A 15151-nucleotide genomic window follows, 5' to 3' on the forward strand; every position below is an offset into this window, starting at 1 on the left:
GGCTATGCGCAATAGCGCTAATTACAGTCGGGAATGCGGAAAAAGCTACACGTGGCCAGTCCTGACGGGCCTGTCGGCAAAAACCAAACTAACTGGCAGCGGCGGACCAGAGGATTAGTGAGTGGCTGCGAGGGCACAGGACTGCTGCAGGGGGCTGGTAGAAGCCCCAGGTGAGTAAAACTCATTTTTTTTCTGACTTAAGGTTCACTTTAAGCTAAATAAAAGGTAAAAACCCATTTTTAAAACGGCTTCAGTCTCTCTTTAACATGGTTCAGAATCAAAACATCTGACCCTTGTGAAGCCAAACCTTAAAATATAAACAACTTTTTTAAGAGAAAGTTTAAGTCAGTCTTTTAGAAACAATTTTTAACATAAGGGTCATAAGGCACACAAATTACTGATAACTGGTTACTTAAAACCATATAATTTGTTTAAAAATGAAGGTTCAAGATAAAAACCAATATTGTTTGTTCATACAGAAGTAACAAGTAGTAACAAGGTGCCCATATCAAAAGCTATATTTTTTGTTTACATTTAAATGGCGCACATGTTACACAGTTAGCGCCAATACAAAGAAGGGTTGAATTAGTGTGAATGGGGCACCCTTTTTAAGATGTCTCAGTATGTATATAAACGAATGGTATAAGCCGGCAGCTCCTCTTCAATATATAAACTTTATTGCTTGGAATACAATGACAATCCCAGCTTAAGCACCTCACGGTGAGTGAATGCACTGAGGTGAATTCACACTTGGTACAGTTTTGGTTTAATTAGAAACACTGTATTGTTGATGTCAAATTGGCTTCTACACTATTGGAATATTGTTCTAAAGCAGTGGTCCTCAAACTAAGGCCAGTGAGCCGACTGCAGCCCGCCGAGTCTTTTTCACTGGCCCCCCAAACACAAAATGTATAACTTATAGATGCGGCCCACTGTACCTGTAATATCAGCGCCTCACATATAGAATAGCAGTACTGGCATCACCCATCCACATACTGTAGAAGCCAGTGAGCAGTCATTCGCTGGCTTCCAGTCCAATTCTGCACCAGGTGACACTGCTGTCCAACTGGACGGCAGGTTATCACCTCGGTATGCTTCACTGTTTGGTGCACAAAGATGTTTTTTTTTTATCTTTACGTTTTTATTGATATTTTGTAACAATAAAAACAGCGACATAACTGCACAATAATAAAGCATCTCTCAAACAGAATATCAGAGGAGATAGATAATGTCATAACATTTTCTATGTCTTTATAGATATAGGTTGATAATAGAATAATCAAAGGGTCACCAGAGATTTGCTCTTGGAGGGAATTCCGATTTACATGATGACTGATATTAAGGTTAAAGAGAACCCGAGGTGGGTTTGAAGAATATTATCTGCATACAGAGGCTGGATCTCTGCCTATACAGCCCAGCCTCTGTTGCTATCCCAAACCCCCCTAAGGTCCCCCTGCACTCTGCAATCCCTCATAAAGCACAGCTGTGCTGCTGACAAACAGCTTGTCAGAGCTGGCTGTGTTTATCTCTATAGTGTCAGTCTTCTGTTCTCCCCGCCTCCTGCAGAACTCCAGTCCCCGCCTGCATCCCCTTCCCTCCCTGCTGATTGGAGGGAAGGGACGGGGGCAGGGACCGGAGCTATGCAGGAGGCGGGGGAGCAGCTGAGACTGACACTACAGATGTAAACACAGCCTCACAGCGTGGCTGTGATTTATGAGGGATTGCAGAGTGCAGGGGGACCTTAGTGGAGTTTGGGATAGCAACAGAGGCTGGGCTGTATAGGCAGATCCAGCCTCTGTATGCAGATAACATTCTTTAAACACACTTCGGGTTCTCTTTAAGCCCAAGAGAAAATGTGGAACCAGTTTTGAAGGGGTAAAGTAGAGCTCCAGGGGTTGTATAGGTGGATATAAGTGCTGGAGATAGGAGCTATTCAAATTGTCAATTGTGAGGAAGGTGGGATTTTCTATTTTTAGTGTATTACGACTTAGGGCAGAGAAAGAGATGACCAATCTATCTGCATATCATATGGATGAACTGAGCGTTTGCCTTAACTTCTGAGTGACCTATCCATTTGGAGATTGAAATCAACTGTATATTTCAAGGAGGATAGATTTGGAGATTCTGTTGAACCCCAATTTGACAACAGTAAACTTCTTGCTACACAAAGGATCTAGGTAACAAAACGAAAGCGGAGAGGACACAAAGACGTTTTTCGGGCGCTGCATGACTGAATGGCTGCTGCTGGGAGTTCTCCTCCGTGCATGATGGGGGGAAATCAATACCTAGATTCAATGTAATGTTTTTCAACATTTTATGTATGTTCCAGCCCCCCAGCAGTCTGAAGTATGTTGACCCGGGGACCTCTGTTCTAAAGTTTTGAGTTGGAATAGTCTGGGTCCCATCATCCTTCTGCATTATCTCTCTGAATACTGTGCATTTCTCATATAAATACGGCAGAACACTAAGAAACCACCACAGCTAAGATCTATGGTTCAGTTAGGAGAGTAGAGGAAGGGTTTGTCTCCAGTGTGAGTAAGGTTCGGTTCACACAAAAAGATGTACAGTTCCATTCCAGTCCTGTTTTGTCAGTTTCCATCAGTTTTGCCTCAGTTTTACCTGACAGGAATGGAACTGTTCAAATTGTATGTGTGAACCCAGCCACAGAAAACGGATACCAAACTGATGACAGGACAGTACTGGAATAGAACTGTACACATTGTATGTGTGAACCCAGCCTTACTGCAGTCATCATTGTACAATAAATATTTAGTATTGGATACAAATATGACTTGAAGATTATTCACAGACAACTGGAGTCCTCTGACACAGGAGGCCAGGGTTCAAATCCCACCTCTTCCTGTTCAGTAAACCAGCACCTATTCAGTGAGGAGACCTTGGGCAAGATTCTCTAACACTTCTCCTGCCCACTGAGTGCGCCCTAGTGGCTGCAGCCCAAGCGCTTTGAGTCCGCCAGGAGAAAAGAGCAATATAAATGTTATTTGTCTTGTCTAGTAAAAGGGGGCACTCACAAAATAAGGTTGCTATATAGGGCTACCAAGCAATCTAGCTTTTAGGAGACTAACCATCTCCACTCGGGTACCGGGCTCACCACTGTTTCTTTCCCTCTTTTGCCAAAACACAGGTCGAAACCTGTCAGCTAAAAGCAGCTGGCAGGAGACCGCCATCCTCTGTACAGTTATGAATACAATGGGGGAAAGAGGTGCCCAGTAAGGATAAAATGCATTAAAATCCTTAAAATGAAAGTATAAGAGGCTTACCTCAACAATGACAAGGCTATAAGGTAAGGTGAAAATGTATTTGCACTATGGCAAAGCAGAAGGTTTCCTTCATAAAACAGGTGTTTTTGATTATCCAGGTTGGGATCAGCATGTGAGGTGTCCCACAAGGCATCACTGTTGAATATGCAAATAATCTCTTTGTTGTTCCCTATAACTAAACATGCCTCCAAAACCGCTGAATGCAATGATGTATCAACTTGTTACTATTGCATTGCATTCCAGCAGTTCTGGAGGTGTGTTTAGCGATCAGGGACAACAAAGAGATGATTTGCATATTCTGCAGTGATGCATTGTGGGACACCTTAGAGCTTACTCCAACCTGAATGGCGCAAATACCTTCTGTTTTAAAAAGGCAAACTTCCGTTTATTCCGATATTTAGTCAGAGGGCTTTTTGGTCTCTTTCAGCCCCTTACACACTCCTTGGAGTTCTGGTTCACCACAACCTTGCTGGGCAATTTATAACACTAGGGCAAATGCATTTTCAAATACAAATACACAAATTTTCACTTTACCTTATATCTGGTTTGTAATGTATTTTATCCTTCCTGGGCGCCTTTTTCCCCCATTGTGAATACAAATACTGTATATTAGATTGGGTTTATTCTGCGGAGTTCTTCCTGAAATACAAACATGACTATTTTGCCTGTTATCACTGCTGCGTAGCAATAAAAGGTCACACAGCGTGTGTGTCTTGTGAACCATGCAGCTGGATAGATCTATCTCCTGTACACTCCAGTGTCAGCCTTCCGTACATCTGGGCCTACTTCCTGCACTAGATATATTGTCAGATTGTGTCATCTGTCACATCGGGGCCAAGAATGGCAGCCAGACACGCATTCATCAGCAGGGATGTTGCTAGGATGATCCAGAGTTTGTCATACATGTTTTCCACTTGTGTGCGGTAATTAAGTCTAGCATATGGTATTGCCACATTTCATTAGTTTGTCGGAAAACAGGAAATTTTCCATTGATAAGAGCTGATGACGGCTCAGCAGTTTGTGCTGAGAGACCTGCACTCTTCGCTTTAAGAACCCTGCAGAAGGGAAGTGCTATCACTACCTTGTTTATCCTCTGCTCTGCAGATAGCTACGTGTAGTAGCAGCTTGTAGTTTTAGTCATTGTTCCTTTATTTGCTATTACGTAAAGGAAGGCTTGCGCCACTTTATGTTTGTACTGATGTTTGTACTGTACATGCCCTCCTCAGTGCAGCATGGATGAGCAGGTCTAAACACGGATAAACAGATTCAGCTTCCACAATGATTTGGGAGCTTTGCCAGATCTGGCTCCGATAGCTTTTGTTGTGATAAAAACTGTGCAGTTGTTTAAGGCATGTCAGTTCTGGTACCAGCCAATCTATCCCTCCCGAAAAAGTCATTTATCTTATGTAAAGAACTAATGTTAACTAAAGGTAGCCATACATCTAGCGATTCTGATTCTATCGACAAAGCGATCGACTTTATTGGGAAATCGACTTCAGTATGGTTGATTGAAAGTCGATCAACTAGTGACCCACACACTAGAAGCGATATCCTATGTGATTCATCTTCACTAATCAATCTGCCTGATGTTGTACTTCCTTGCTCAGAATGTAAAAATTGTTTCAGAGTTGATCAAATGATGCGTAAACAGTAGCCGATTCCTGTGCGATCGACCGATATCTTGCATCCTGCTCGATCGACGAAGCTGGTCCATTCGACATGATATCAGCCACTTTGCATTGATTGGGCATACTGGAACACACTCGATTCTCTCTCGATTCGATAAAATGATTGGATGGTCGATCGTACAGCAAAATCATTAGATGTATGGGCACCTTAATTGTCACTAACATGTATCAATGTTGCTAACCTGGAACACTTATTTAACCCCTAGCCCTAAGTCTCAGGGAGGGTACACCCTTACATGGTCATTTTTCACAGGTGACTGCGTTTTTGAATGCGCATTGTAATGCGCCATCACACAAAGTCATCTGCTATTTTATTACATTGGGGCTGGTATTACTCCTTAGCTGTGTGTTTGCGGTACGATGCCCCACCCCCCAAGTGTTGCCAACCTTGGAGATACATTTTTACTGACAAAGCACAAAAAATTTACTGACAGAACACTTTTTTTTACTGACATCTAATATTATTGAAATTAAATGAAAGATATCACACATGTGCCCTTACGTGCAATACACCGGCAACCACGTGGGGCGCGAATGAGGAAGAAGAGTGCAGTGGCGGACACCAGACAGGTGAAGTAATAATGCATGGCATCTGGGGGGGGGGGGGGGAGTCTTTGATACATTTACATTTGGGGGATGCGACCAGGGGTTTCCTTCACATTTCGATTATCACAGCCCTTTCCGCTGCACACCTTATCGAGCATGCGAACCTGAGATTTTCCAGCATGTCCGATTGTTACATGCGATCGACCCATGCAATGGATTTCGGACCAAAATTGGTTTGATTGTCAACTAGGCATGCTCTTGATGGCACTGATTTTTATAATATCAATAATAATTGTCTTATCTGATGGTTAATCGGCCGCCAAGTCTACAGATGCATGGCCACCTTTAGCTAGAGCAGTGTACATTCCAGAGTGATACGTGAACTGATAAGCGGTAAGTGCTGTGATCTTCTAAGAAAGAGAAAGGGTTTTTTTTACTGACACCAAAAACGTTTTCATGGACTTTACTAACAGCCCAGATTTGTTGACTTTTTTACTGACTGTCAGTAAATTTACTGACGGTTGGCAACACTGCACCCTCCCCCCCCCCCCCCCCCCGCTGCATCGCACCACGATGCACAAAATCACAAACAAATCACTCTGTGGCAGAGTGCGCTAACAGGGTCATACGCATAGTGCTGCCCGCCCCCACCCCCCGCATGGCCCTCGTGACCCCTAACTCAGTGACTACTCCCTTCTGTACAGGAAGTACGTCACTGGGATTCCAGCGTTTCCCCGTCATATTCCTGTCATTCCACACATGCGCGCCGCACCGCCGCCACCAACATTTTCAAAATGTATGCATCCCCCATTGACTTAAAAGTCTTTCGCTGCCATTGTGTTGCCTGTAATGCGCTGTTGACTTTGCGGCAGCTCAGCAGTTGCACATTGACACCGGTTGCTGCAAGTATGCACAAGCCCAGCAGGCAGACAAGCAGCATTTTTCATAAGAACAAAGCCATGGCCCCCCTCCATATTCCTCTCACTCTAATTTTCCTGTAACTAAACTCGGATAAAATTTGTCCTATAGTGTAATATAGGGGATTTTAGATTGTGAGGTCCTTTTAGATTCAGTTACAGAGGTTATGTGTACTCTGCACTACATTGTTTCCTGTATCTACAGTTATGTTCAAAATTATTCAACCTGAATGTTTGGCCAGTTTGACATTGATTTTGATCATTTCAGTCATCTTGTTTACAATTAAATCAAAGAGGCACTTTTAAGTCAGACAAATATAACATAACATTTATAATGAAATAACCACAAATGTCTTTTCTGTGCTCACATCATTATCAGTTTTATTCAACCCCCAAGTGACATTCATTCTTAGTACTTAGTACAACATCCCTTTCCAGTTATAACCACTTTTAAACATGAAGCATAGCTTGACACAAGTGTCTTGCAGCGATCTATGGATATCTTAGCCCATTCTTCATGGGCAAAAGCCTCAAGTTCAGTCACATTCATAGGCTTGCGCGCTGCAACTGCTTTCTTTAAGTTCCACCAGAGGTTCTGAATCGGATTGAGTCTGGTGACTGCGATGGCCACTCCAAAATGTTCCAGCCTTTAATCTGCAGCCATGCTCTAGTGGACTTGGAGGTATGCTTGGGATCATTGTCCTGTTGAAAGGTCCAACGTCTCCCAAGCCTCAGGTTTGTGACGGACTGCATCACATTTTCATCCAATATCTCATGGTACTGAAGAGAATTCATGGTACCTTGCACACGCTGAAGCTTCCCTGTACCTGCAGAAGCAAAACAGCCTCAAAGCATGATTGACCCCCCGCCATGCTTCACAGTAGGCAATGTGTTCTTTTCTTCATAGGCCTTGTTCTTCCTCCTTCAAACAGCGTTGATCCATGGGCCCAAACAGTTCTAATTTTGTTTCATCAGTCCACAGAACACTATCCCAAAACTTTTGTGGTAGTGTATTGTTAACTGATGAAACAAAATTAGCTCAATCACCGCAAGCCCGCAGAAGTTGCAGCTCCCATGAACACTGTGTGAAGTACCACCATCGGGAACTATACGCTTCGGGTGTCTGCAGATGAGGTGCTCAGGCTGTGCAAAGAGGCACATCACAACAGAATTTCTCTTGCTTCCCTTATAGCACACATAAAAAGAAGCATTACCTTCAGGTTCAATAATTTCCTACAGTGGCTAATACAATTGCTGGTAATTGGTCTATATTTGTGTTGTGGGCTGGATTGAGTATGGATATCAGGATATTTAGTATCTATCTTTTTGTGCACAACAGAATCACAAACTAATCCTATCTTATTTTATTTTGTTTCCCTTTTCAGTGGAAAACTGGTGTCTCCGAAATGGAAGAATTTCAAGGGCTTGAGGTTATTGTGGAGAGACAAAATCCGCCTGAACAATGCAATATGGAGAGCTTGGTACCTGCAGTGTAAGACGTTTATATTCACTTAAATAAAGAAAAAAAGCAAGTATAGTTTGTATGCTTTATTCATATGTACTCTCTACATAACAGCAGTATTGTCATAGGAGTACGTATCGCAAAGGCCCCTCTGGTGAACTGGGTTGCGCTGGATGCTGATAGTTACAGTATAGACTTACCCAGTGACCTATTCTAACACTAACCCTTCCCTGTTAATGCCTTCCCTTAAACCACCTTCTGAAGCCTAACACTAACTCCTCTCCTAATGGCTAACACTAACCTATCATCCCAATCATCCCAATGCCCAACTCTAACCCCCCTCTGAATGCCTAACACTAACCCCCTCCTAATGCCCAACACTGCCCCCCCCCCCTAATGACTAGCACTAATCCCCTCCTATTGCCTAGCACTAACCCTCTCATAATGCCCAACACTAACCCTCTCCTAATGCCTTACACTAACCCCCTACTAATGCCTAGCAGTAACCCCTATTCTAATGCCTAACACTAACCCCCTCCTAATGCTTAACTCTAACCCCTCTCGTAATGTCTAACACTAACTCCTCTCCTAATGCCTAACATTAACCCCTCTCCTAATGCTTAATACTAACCTTCCTTCCTAATGCCTAACACTAACCCACCCTCCTAATGCCTAACACTAACCCCTTTCCTAATGTCCAACACTAACCTCCCTTCTAATGCCTAACACTAACCCTCTCATAATGCCCAACACTAACCGTCTCCTAATACCTAACACTAACCCCTCTCCTAATGCTTAACACTAACCCCTCTCCTAATGCTTAATACTAACTTTCCTTCCTAATGCCTAACACTAACCCCTTTCCTAATGTCTAACACTAACCTCCCTTCTAATGCCTAACACTAACCCTCTCATAATGTCCAACACTAACCGTCTCCTAATGCCTAACACTAACCCCTTCCTAATGTCTAACACTAACCCCCTCCTCCTAATGCCCAACACTAATTTCCTAATGTTTAACACTGACCCCTTCCTAATGCCTAAAACTAACCCCATCCTATTGCCTAACACTAACGTCCCTCCTAATGCCTAATACTAACCCCTCTCCTAATTCCTAACACTAACTTCTCTTCTAATGCCTAACACTAACTCCTCTCCTAATGCCTAACACTAATCCCCTCCTACTGCCTAACACTAACCCCCGCCTAATGCCCAACACTAACCCCCGCCTAATGCCTAACACTAACCCCTTCCTAATGCCCAATACTAACACCCTCTTAATGCCTAAAACTATCCCCTCTCCCAATGACTAACACTAATCCACTTCCTACTGCCTAACACTAATCCACCCTCCTAATTCCTAACACTAACCCCTCTGGCAATGGCTAACACTGATCCTCATCCTAATGTCTAAAACAAACCTCATCCTAATGCCTAACATTGGCCACCCAAAGCCTAACACTAACCCCCTTCTAATCCTAACACTAGCATACTTGTAATAAAGTACCGGTAACTTTGGGCGCTGGGTGAAGCCAAAAAACGGCTCACCTTGCTGAGGAAAATAACAGTATGAATTACTTTTCCTCCACTGCGGATGAGAAACAATTATTCACTAAGCGCTGCATGGCCTGTGGCAGCACCCAAAACTCGTCGGCCGCCCTTTTCACCTGACTCGCTTCCACTAACCCCTCTCTTAATGCCTAACACTAACCCCCTATTAATGCCCAACAGTAACCCCCCTTTTAATGCCCAACACTAACCCTTCCATCTTAATGCCTAACACTAGCCCACCTCCTATTGCCCAATACTAACCCACCTCCTAATGCCTAACCCTAACTTCCCCTACTTATACTCAGCACTAACCTCCCCTCATAATACCTAACATTAACCATCGTGTCCATCACTATAGTAGCCGATTGGCTACTCACAGCCAAAGTAGTAGCCATTAAGCTATGAATAGTCGATCAGCTAGTATTGCCTAAAATTGGGTTTTGAAATACTAGTGTGACAGGCAGGAGCCTGACTTTTACAACATTGGAAGCCTGCTGTCTCTTCTATGAACCAGGGCCGGATTACCGACCAGGCAACAAAAGCAGTCGCTTGGGGCCCCATTCAGAGTCAAAGGGGCCCCATTAGCACATAAACCAGCCCTTGCCATCCTGTCAGCGGTGGCTGGATGGTATAATGGTTAAAGGGACTCTGAGCAGTGCAGTAGCTATGGAAAGATTCATATCATTTTAAAGCTCTCTTTCTCCTCTTTCCAATGATATATAAACAGCTGCTCTATGCCTTTTAGTTTTCGATATTTTTGCGATCGAAATCGTGGCCACAGGACGACTTTTCTCCAAAGTCAGAGGTGGCTGGATGGTATAATGGTTAAAGGGACTCTGAGCAGTGCAGTAACTATGGAAATATGCATATCATTTTAAAGCTCTCTTTCTCCTCTTTCCAATGGTATCCAAACAGCTGCTCTATGCCTTTTAGTTTTCGATATTTTCGCGATTGAAATCGCAGCCACAGGACGACTTTTCTCCAAAGTCAGCGGTGGCTGGATGGTATAATGGTTAAAGGGACTCTGAGCAGTGCAGTAACTATGGAAAGATTCATATCATTTTAAAGCTCTCTTTCTCCTCTTTCCAATGATATATAAACAGCTGCTCTATGCCTTTTAGTTTTCGATATTTTCGCGATCGAAATCGCGGCCACAGGACGACTTTTCTCCAAAGTCAGCGGTGGCTGGATGGTATAATGGTTAAAGGGAGTCTGAGCAGTGCAGTAACTATGGAAAGATGCATATCATTTTAAAGCTCTTTTTCTCCTCTTTCCAATGATATATAAACAGCTGCTCTATGCCTTTTAGTTCTTGATATTTTCACAATCGAAATCACGGCCACAGGACGACTTTTCTCCAAAGTTGGCAGCTCGATTCAGCAGAATGCAATGAAATATAAGGAACCCAGGGGGATATAATTACAAACATCATGCTGGTAGGTGTGAGGATGTAATGAATTAGTTGTGGGTATGCTTAAAGGCATATCCACAGGCACTGCTTGGAGTCCCTTTAAGGGCTCTGCCGCTGACACAGGAGACCAGGGTTCGAATCTCAGCTCTGCCTGTTCAGTAAGCCAGCACCTATTCAGTAGGAGACCGTAGGCAAGTCTCTCTAACACTGCTACTGCCTATAGGGTGCGTCCTAGTGGCTGCAGCTCTGGCGCTTTGAGTCCACCAGGAGAAAAGCGCGATATAAATGTTATTTGTCTTGTCTTGTCAAATGATGCCGTGCGCTGCTGATTGTCTTCAGAGCCAGGCTCTCCTCCTAGGTCCCCCTCCTGCTACTGTGCGCTCTGCCGCTGCCCACTCCACCCTCCCTTCCCACAGAGAACCACAGCTGCAGCAAGAATGATAGCAGCAGATGGCAAACGCTCACTCACCTATCCATGATCCAAGCAATAGAGATCCCGTCATCTGAAACCCATCTGTCTCTTCTACAGTGCAGCCGCTCGCTCTGAACTTCCTGATTCTCAGATCAGACATGAAGTAGGAAGTAGTAATAGTAGTAGTAACAGAGCGGCAGCACTCTAGAGGAGACAGATGGGCTCCGGATGACGGGACCTCTATTGCTTGGATCGCAATAGGTGAATGTGATTCATCTGGTGCTTTCATTCTCCCCCACTGCGGCTGCCTTCTCTGCTGGACTATCGTATTCACTGGGATGGAGGCTGCATGGTGGCTGTCTAGTTTGGGAGGAAATTGGTTGTTCGGTGGTGGGAGTGGTTATGTAATTCTGTCTGGGGAACGGCTTCCGGTTTGGCGGTGTCCAGAGCTTTCTGCTATTGCCAGGCTGGAGATGCAGGGGGAAAGTGCTGCTGCTGTGATATCTGGCGCCCTCTTCACAGGGGTGCCCCAGCCCCTGAGTGCAAATGTCCCAGCCATTCATCTCTCACTCTGCATTTTGCCGCTGCTATTCCCTGCATTGTGCACCCACAGAGGAAAGCGTGCTGTTGCCCATAGCAACCAGTAGCTCGGCTGCCCGGTGTGTGCAACATATTGCTGTGCAGCTGCATCTTCTGATTCTATTACGACATGATGGGGGGGCCCAAATTAGTTACTTTGCTTAGGGCCCCATTTAGCCTTAATCCGGCTCTGCTATGAACTGTCTAAACCCTGTTGCTACAGGTAACTGTTGCAATAGCCAATTGGCTTCTGATATCCAGCCTCCCGACTCACCAGCTCGTAAGACAGCAATTTAACACTGCAGCCCATTACATGTCTGCTGAAGCCAGCCCCCAATTCACCTGATCCCTAGCCATAGCTGTGACTATGTCCTCTTTTAAAGTTTCATAATGGGCTGAAAAATCTTACCTTTGTGTTGAATTTTCTCAGAATTCCAACAACCTTTATGCACTTTAAAAAGAAACCCAAAGTTATTTTTGGGACAAGATCACAAATACCTCCATATAAAATCAGTAAGATAAAGTGTATGGGCAGTTTTTCATGCTCTTTTTTTTTTTTTTTTTTTTTTTTACCAATGCTTTGGTAGACCAAAATTTGCCCTCAAATGACAATTGCATGATCTCAGCAGAGTTCACCAAACATCTCCGTGGGAGTGTACTCCTTCCTTTCTGTTTTCCTCCCAATTGATTGCTCTCTTTTCTGATTTCTGTAAGCCCAAAGCACTTCGTAATATGATAGCGTACTGGATTTCAGTTTAACCAGATGAAAAAAAATACTGTGCTATATCTGTTATTTAGACACTTTAACCCCTTCATTCCATGGATGAAGGGTTCAAATGCCTGTGAGTATGCATGACGATTTGCATGATGATTTTGATTGATTGTTGACAATTCTGTCATATTAACTATATAAGGGGCAGTTGATCAGTTTTGGCCTGTTTGTTTCTCTATTGACTTTTAGGTTGCTTTACCCTATACTATTTGTTAATTCATTTATTTGTATACTGTTATTATTATTATTTAGTACTTATATAGCACCAACATCTTAACGCATCACTGTACAGGGTATGTATACTGTCTTGTCATTTAACTGTTCCTCAGAAGGGCTCACAATCTAATCCCTACCATAGTTTTATGTCGATGTATGTATCATGTAGTGTATGTATTGTAGTCTAGGTCCAGTTTTGCTGATGACCCGTACCCCACTGCTCAGTGGTTTTGTTTTTACTATTTTAGAGGGATAAGTCCCTAATAAACTGTTTTTAATGGTATCCTAACTGGATTTATTTATTCATTAGATGCAAAATAGATGTCTATTCTTGAGTGCGTTGTTAGGTGTTTCATCCATGGCAGTGTATTGTAACTTTGTGTTTGGCTCTACTTCTTATTGTTCAAACCTAGATAAAGTCAATTTGCTTCTGTTTACTCTTCAGGAGAGCCTTGGCTTTATTTGGGTGCTTAATATGCATACCGACAATGCTGCTCTTGGAATGACAAAAATAAAAATTGGACAGGCTTTCAATAGGCAGGCTTTAAAGAGACTCTGAAGTCCCTTTTTTTCACTGATTTTCTCATATCAGCTTGTTAAGAGTTAATGCCTAAGTGAAATCGCCGAAATCGTGAAATCGCCTGGCAGATGACTGATTTATTACACAGAAAATGACCTACAAAGTTCTACGACTCTGCAGGTCGCAGATCATGCTGCCCTGGCTTGCAGGGCTTTTCTTCCTGGAGAGGCTGAGCTTTGAGTTGTAGCTCTGCCTCTCCGCAATCAATCTCTGCGGATCTCCGCCTCCTCCCCGCCCCTCTCAGTGAAAGAAGACTGAGAGGCGGCGATCCGCAGAGATTGACTGCGGAGGAGGCAGAGCTACAGCTGAAAACTCTGCCTCATTGAGGAAGTAAAGCCCCGTGAGCCCAGGAGCTTTGCAGGGCTAATCCTCAGCTATAAGTCTGTCATCTGCCACAGGGATGCGGCGATTTCACTTAGGCATTAACTCTTAACAAGCTGATATGAGAAAATAAGGGAAAAAAAGAGACTTCAGACTCTCTTCTTACTATATGTACCCATCTTTATCTCATCATGTCAATTGTCATTTTAGGTATGCTTTAAAATGGCATGATGGCATCAACACAATAGTGCTCTAAATTTAGCATGGATTGCAGTGCTCACTTGACCTCTGCTTTCCTTTCTCTAAACCCAGACTACCAGGCTTCCACAAGCACTGTACATGGCCCTGCCACTCCAGACCACATTCCTTCCCATATACCACTGTCATTAACCTGCAACTAGGGACCTGCCTCCCCTATCGAGAGGTGCAAAGTGAAGGGCAGTTGTAACTTGACCACTGCTATTGATGCGGGATGTAATTTTCCCTTACTTAAAAGACACCTGAACTGAGAGAAATATGGAGGCTGCCATATTTATTTCTTCTTAAACAATACCAGTTGTCTGGCAATCCTACTGCTCTTTCATGCATCAGTTGAGTCTGAATCATACATCTGAAACACACCTGAATCAAGCATGTGATAAATGGTCAAACTCAAGTCAAACATCTGATCTGCATGCTTGTTCAGGGTCTATGACTAAAAGTATTAGATCAGAGGATAAGCAGGACAGCCAGGTAATTTACATTGTTTCACGTGGTCAGGTAATTTGTATTGTTTACAAGGAAATAGATATGGCAGCCTCCATATCAACTTACTTCAGTTGTCCTTTAAGCGGATGTATTTATATATCAATCCCTAGACTAGGCTTGATTGGTTGGCTTTACTCCATGTCAAATTATTTTGATATCAGTGATATCAATCTGAAACATTGAAGGGGAGGAGAGGAGAATCATGCTACAAACACTTTTTTAAGTTGCAGATGAACTTGAACTCCAGAGTGGCTGTAAAGTAGCACTGGCAAGATATTATAAGGAAAGGACATCTTTGAGCAAATCTCCTAAATTGCTCAGGGGAACAGGATGTCAGTGGAGTATTCCTGGGGGGACAGGGGGTTTGCCTTGTGCAGAGCTGGTTCATTCACAAGGCAACTTAGGGCATGAAGAGAGACTAGGGACCTAGTTGATGCTAGCCCCCACCAAATTGTATCAAAAACGCCAAAACTCCAGGTGGCCATCAAGGATGGGCCTAGAGTTGTTACTTTTCCTAGGGCACCATTTCACCTTAATCCATTTCTGGGGCTCTTCCTTAGTGGTCAGTGCTGGTGAAGTGATGCCCAGTGAAAAGAACTCATTCTTTCATTGAGTCCTAACAAAAGCACTGGTATAATACTCTGCACAAGCTTCATGTGCAACGTCAG

At 43.5% G+C, this 15151-nt stretch overlaps 1 protein-coding gene across 1 annotated transcript in view; it reads left to right on the forward strand.

Moving 5' to 3' along the window:
• The window catches only part of LOC137546970 (carbohydrate-responsive element-binding protein-like), a 155233-nt gene that overhangs the window by 39249 nt on the left and 100833 nt on the right, over positions 1–15151 (forward strand). The window contains exon 2 of the mRNA XM_068270065.1: positions 7818–7924. Coding sequence (XP_068126166.1) covers positions 7818–7924 — 107 coding nt within the window. The remainder of the gene's footprint in view (positions 1–7817; positions 7925–15151) is intronic.

The sequence above is a fragment of the Hyperolius riggenbachi genome, chromosome 2, assembly GCF_040937935.1.
Source record: "Hyperolius riggenbachi isolate aHypRig1 chromosome 2, aHypRig1.pri, whole genome shotgun sequence".
Classification (NCBI taxonomy): domain Eukaryota; kingdom Metazoa; phylum Chordata; class Amphibia; order Anura; family Hyperoliidae; genus Hyperolius; species Hyperolius riggenbachi.